We start from the raw sequence: 6,000 nt of genomic DNA, 5'->3' as shown, positions 1-6,000 counted from the left end.
ATTTTCCCAGCCTCCCTATCTGCTGCCTGTCTGTCAGAAAGTTGGTGATCCACTGACAGATAGAGGTGGGCACAGAGAGTTGGGTTAATTTGGACAGGAGGAGGTGTGGGATGATGGTGTTGAAGGCTGAGCTGAAGTCCACGAACAGGATTCTCGCATAAGTCCCTGGTTTGTCCAGATGTTGGAGGATGTAGTGCAGTCCCATGTTGACTGCATCATCCACAGACCCGTTTGCTCGATAAGCAAACTGCAGGGGGTCCAGCAAGGGTCCAGTGATGTCCTTCAGGTAGTCCAACACCAGTTTTTCAAGTGACTTCGTGACCACAGACGTTAAGGCGACAGGTCTGTAGTCATTAAGTCCTGTGATTTTGGGTTTCTTTAGGATGGGGATGATGGTGGAGCGTTTGAAGCAGGAAGGAACTTCGCACATCTCCAGTGATCTAAATCTCAATTGCTAAACATCAGCACTTTGAAGAAATTACCTTGCAATACCAAAAAGGTACACTTTTAAGGGTTGCAGATTCGTATCACAATACATGATGCAGTTTAAAACTGAGATTGCATGACATGCATCCATGATAGCCGATTGTACAATGCAGGATCAGGGTGGACCTCAGACTATCTCCCAGAGAAGTGTATGTATGTTTATATGTATTAAACGTGCATGCACACACATATACAAATACATATACATGTGAGAAAGCCTTGGGAAAGCACAAAGTACACACACACACACATTTTCAGAACCGTTCGTCCCATACGGGGTCACGGGGAACCGGAGCCTACCTGGCAACACAGGTCGTAAGGCCGGAGGGGGAGGGGACACACCCAGGACGGGACGCCAGTCCGTCGCAAGGCACCCAAAGTGGGACTCGAACCCTGGACCCTGTCATGCATAAAAAGAGTCATAAATAACATATATATATATATATATATATATATATATATATATATATACACACAGAATTTAAGAGCTCAACAATATCAGTATAAAATAATCCAAAACAACCCAAAGCATTTAAGAATGTAACTTTTAAAACGAAATGACAAAAAGTATGCGACAGTTAAGCACTTCATCGGGTAAGGTTCAAAGTGAACGGGAAAACAGGCGCAGCCGTTTTCAGTCTAACTCCGGTTATTCGACTCTCTCGACTTTCAGCGGTGTGCGGCGCTACGGCCTGGTCCCCGGATGTTGGAAGCGGGAAGGTTCCGCGTGGAGGAGGAGGTGTTTCAGCGGTCTCGAGAGGTTAACGCCGGATTATGTCGACTAGCTTTACCTTTACGCCTCTATTCGTATACACCGAGCGGTATTTCTTTGTATTGTTCTAAACTACGAGTGAAAAACTAATTTCAGAAAACAACATGGCATAGGACGACGAATAAACACGTCGTTCGTGAAGTCGATGTCCTAAATTAAATAAATATTAAGTTTTGTTTATCTCAATCTCTGCTTCACTAATTAATTCAGATTCGATTATCATTATTATCAAACTTAAGAGCTACACGAGAGTATTTTCGGCATTCCTAGCAAAAATAGCTAATGTTCCCCTTTCCGAAGAACGAAAAACCCACCTATTAATTAATCCATGGTATTGCTGCTACACAACACGTGGTTTATATTATTAATTCCGTAGTTAGCGACAGTTAGATACGGTCACAGTGACACACGCCTGCTGTGCTTCAGTAACTGCTTTTCAGTGCGACAGGTTTGCCTTCGTCTCATTAATGTGTTTGCCACATAAATTGCATTTGTTTTTGACTCATTCATTGTTTTCAAAGTATATGCTTTGTTGTGTAGGCAACGTGCAAAGCTTTGACCATGAAGGCCTGCGGATTCTTTGATGGTGCCGGTGGTGAAGGAGTTCAAGTCTTGTTGCTCTTCGTGATGCTGAGAATATCTTAAAGATGCACTTTCCTTGTTCTCTACTTTATACGTACATATATCTGAGAAATTGGAAAATGGAAATCTTGCCAGTTTTACTTAGTTTATCCTCTCAGTACAAGCTCAGTGTGCCTGGGGAAAATTACCTCATATTTTGTACACAGTGAAATATTTACTGAGGCTGTTAAATTTAAGTGCCTTGCTTATGGAAACTGCAGTAGCATTAGTTTTAACCTCCAACCTTATGGTCACAAATAGTGTTCCCCTCCACTTCTCTTCCCCATAGGATCAATTTGTCTTTTTGGTCCTCTGAAAGGTGCATTGCAAGCCTGACTCAGGTGTTTGCACTTTTCTGTGAACTGTAGAGCAATATGGATGAGGAGAAGATGGACAGAGGAGGAGAGAACAAAAGCACTACTGAAAATGATGTATCTGGTGGAGACATATCTGGAAGTGGCTAAGGCATATGCAACAATGGTGATGCAGTCATGTGTCTTAGAAGTTTGATCCATCAAACCCAAAGACTGAAGAGTGACTCGTGTATACTTGCACTGAACTGATCACACAGAATGCACTCTGAATTGACCAATTAAATTTTTATTAGGTCAAGAAGGAATCAGTATGATGGCATTAAATGTTTTATGGCTACAATTAATGGCTATTAGTATCTGGCAAATTTGTTGGGTATATAGGTCTGCAGAGAGGATTTTGCTTTAATTCTAATCAATTGATCTTTTGATTACAGTACTTCGGTGGCAGCTTTCATTTATACCTTCTTGCTTGACAGTGAACAGTTGCACTCTATGAAAACGTCCCTTGTTCTCTATCAGAGCAATGAAGATGACAATAAACAAGCAACCAGTGATGGATAATATACAGTATATTATGGTGTCATGTGCTATCATTATTCAAGCTAGAGTATGCTGATGAATAAGCTACTTTGCTATCTAATGCACTGTATCAAAATTAACTGATGGTGATTTGTCTTTGATTTATGCTATTAATAGGAAAAGGTGATGCTTTGGATTTGTTCTGAAGATTGACTGATGCATGATAGGAGTAGGGGGTTTAATTTAGCTTGAAAACCTTTCTCTTGTTCCCACATTCTGATTCTCCTATTTTCCCTCTTTGTTCATATGTGGTAAAAAGGTCCATAAAGGTGAAAGAAAAGCTGCAGAAACATCTATAAAGAAGGAAATCAAAAAATCCTTGAAGAAGGTGTTATTTGTCTTGCATTAATTTGTAAGGCACTTTTTGTGTTTTACTGCAAGGGCAGCAGGTTTTGTAGTGGTTGCTCACTAAAGTCCCAGATTGTCTTCTGCTTCCCTTGAGAATGGAATTCAGCCTAAATTGCTCCAGTAATATAACCATGTTTAAAAATTGTAAGTTATAAAAACTCTAAGTTGTGAAGTGTCAGCTAATCCCCAAAATGCCACTTCGTGATGTTTACTGGCTTGACTATAGTGCTAGTTCAAAGTGATAAGTGTATTCACCTATTTTATTGTCTTCATACAGACCAAGGCCCCCAGAACTGAGGCTCTTGACACTAAAATGGAGGAAAGTGAGCGGTGGGTGTTTTTCTCCCATTTACATGCATATGTGAGGAAGGATGTGTGAAAGATGTGGTCTGTTTATGATGGTGCTTTTGCGCAAGCCTTTGTGTCAAGGCTGAACTGGTTGTGACAAGATAAAAACTGTCACATCAATATCACACTGCTGCTGTTTGAAACGAGTTTTAATTCTATCTGGTTTCATATCGGATCAAACTCTTCAGTACTGGCAATAGCTTATTTCTTTGAGTGGCACAATCAAGCTTCCAGATGACTTTAATTTTTCCTTAATGTTGAATTTCTCTCGGTTGATTAATTTCTCACTGCTTTGAGAAATCAGATCCCTGACAGAAAAAAAATAATTTTCGTCAGAGACAGTGTGATGTTGATTTTGCCCAAGGCCCTCTGTAGTCTTTCTGGCAGAGTGAAGGACAGCAGTGGTGTTAAATCCATCAAGGGTGATTTTATAGTTATGCGATGTTATGGGGATGGGGAAAAATATAAGTGTTTTTAAGAGGGAAGCCGATTCCTTACAGGGATTTTATGACGAGCTCCTTGGGTTCTCTCCAGTCCCTTGCTATTGAGTTAAGAAGGTCAAATACCAGCTGGTTTTCAGACTTTCTCTAAGTGCTGTCATATTTCAGCACAGTTGTCGTCTTCCTGTATTGCAGTCGTTACTCCCCAAGCAACCTAGAGAGGATCGTGTGGTTCAGCATTGTTATTTGCCAGAGGAAAGTGGCTACAGGGGTGTGATTGAGTTTGATTTTTGCCAATTATAGGGTTTGGAGCCTCAGCGGGATTATGAAAAGAATACTCCAGTCCTCATGTGTGTTCATTACTGCCCACTTTCATTGGCTAATTTAGTGACGGGTCACACAGTTAGAATGTGTGTCATTTACAAAAGCTGTCTTTCAGTCAGTCCACCAGTGAGTCCCTCAGTTGCTGTATGGATATTGACCTTAGCTGTCTTGTGTATCAGTTTGATATGACTATGCCTTGTAAGATCGACAGTCTGGCAGTTTCCTTTTGATCTAGGCAGGTTAAAAAAAGGAAGTTGTCAGTAAAATGACAAAACTCTTAGAATTTGTTGTTTGCTTGACAAGGATGTCTGTGCTGTTTTGCCCACCTTGGCTGGGTCTTGCACTGAAAGCGTGTGAAGGAAATCGACAGGGATGCCTCACAGTAATGTTAACAACTTGTGGCACTTCAGCACTGCAAATTCTGACAAAACTGAATTAGGCCACAAGAGATGCTGTGCTCAGTTACCAAGTTCTTTTTAAGAAAGAAGAAAATATGAACTTAAAGGTTTTTGAGAAAAAAATTTGGGGTGTGGTGTTGGGGAGCAGGATGTGTGAAAGTTCTCAAACAGAATCCTGAATCATCCAAGTTGATATAAGGTCAAAACAAGCAGCAGGTATTGTGGTTCATGTGAGAAGGTCTGGGAATTATAGAAAATTAGCAGTTAGTGCAGTCTTTTGAAAGTTAGAATTATAAGTTTCTGATGGCAACATTTGCTGCCAGTCTAAATGATGCTATATATACAGTACAAATATAAAAAATATATAAAATTTTACATCCTTTTTAACAACCCACAATCTCCAAGTCTAAGACACAATGTAATAATTTAGGCAAACAAGTTAATTATAATAATTGTAATTTATTAATTTGGCTCAGTCCCTTAGTCAAAGTTCACACTCTGCGGGTAACTGCAAAGCACAGTTCAGTAATTATTTTCTAATTGCTGTAATTATGTTGTTATCTTTGGCCAGCAGACTATTGGTTATTTCTTTGAAAGTGAGTCATGCAGCATCTAGGGGTTCTGTGGTGTTAATAGCTTGGCCATGCCTCCAACCACAGCTTGAAGAATTCCTGTTACTTAAATAAGCTGAAGTTAGTCACACCGGCATCAGCGTAACAATTGCAGATGATTCTGATGACACTGTGTGGCATTTGTGTTCAAGTACTTTTTACAGCTATCGCTCCTGTGCTTAGTTACTTTCAATTACAACTACCTTCTTTTGTTTAAAAAAAAATAAAATAGAATGTTGGAAAGACTTTATTAAAACCAAATTCAGTTGCTGTGCCACAGATTTTGATCATTGTTGTTTAAAATTGTTCACTTATTAATGTTTCATTCATTGCTCCACACATCAGGTTGGCATTTGGTTATTCATTTCTTATTTTTGCAAGTAATCATAGATAGTATTGTTCCGCTGCATTTCCAATTGCCATTTCTGTTTAGAGTCTTACATTCCAGCATGCCAGAACATCGTGAGCATGGTGTCCTGTTCACATCAGGACCCCCGGTGGAGTGGTTATGGTGCTGGGATTGGAGGATGCTGACTTCAAGGCGGAGAGGAAAGGAACAAGGAAGAAGAGGCAGAGGGAGGAAGAACTGCTGGATGAACTGTCAGATTTTACTGAGGGGTTGCTGTGAGTGGCAGCTAAACTTCAAAAGTGTTCTGTTCTTGAGGGTCACTACTTTTAGATAGCATTTTATCAAGAAAAGGTCTACACGTTAGATGCTTATGCTCTGTCAGGAAAAAATAATTTGCCTCTGTTTATGCA

General features: G+C 40.1%; 1 protein-coding gene across 1 annotated transcript in view; it reads left to right on the top strand.

The window, feature by feature from the left end:
• Nucleotides 1–1,190: 1,190 nt before the first annotated feature.
• LOC108918952 (DNA topoisomerase I, mitochondrial) overlaps nucleotides 1,191–6,000 on the top strand; it is a 47,533-nt gene continuing 42,723 nt past the window's right edge. The window contains exons 1-3 of the mRNA XM_029253656.1: nucleotides 1,191–1,246; nucleotides 3,398–3,450; nucleotides 5,731–5,865. Coding sequence (XP_029109489.1) covers nucleotides 3,434–3,450; nucleotides 5,731–5,865 — 152 coding nt within the window. The 5' untranslated portion in view covers nucleotides 1,191–1,246; nucleotides 3,398–3,433. The remainder of the gene's footprint in view (nucleotides 1,247–3,397; nucleotides 3,451–5,730; nucleotides 5,866–6,000) is intronic.

This window comes from Scleropages formosus, chromosome 7, assembly GCF_900964775.1.
Source record: "Scleropages formosus chromosome 7, fSclFor1.1, whole genome shotgun sequence".
Classification (NCBI taxonomy): domain Eukaryota; kingdom Metazoa; phylum Chordata; class Actinopteri; order Osteoglossiformes; family Osteoglossidae; genus Scleropages; species Scleropages formosus.
This window is presented reverse-complemented; position numbering and strand designations above follow the sequence as displayed.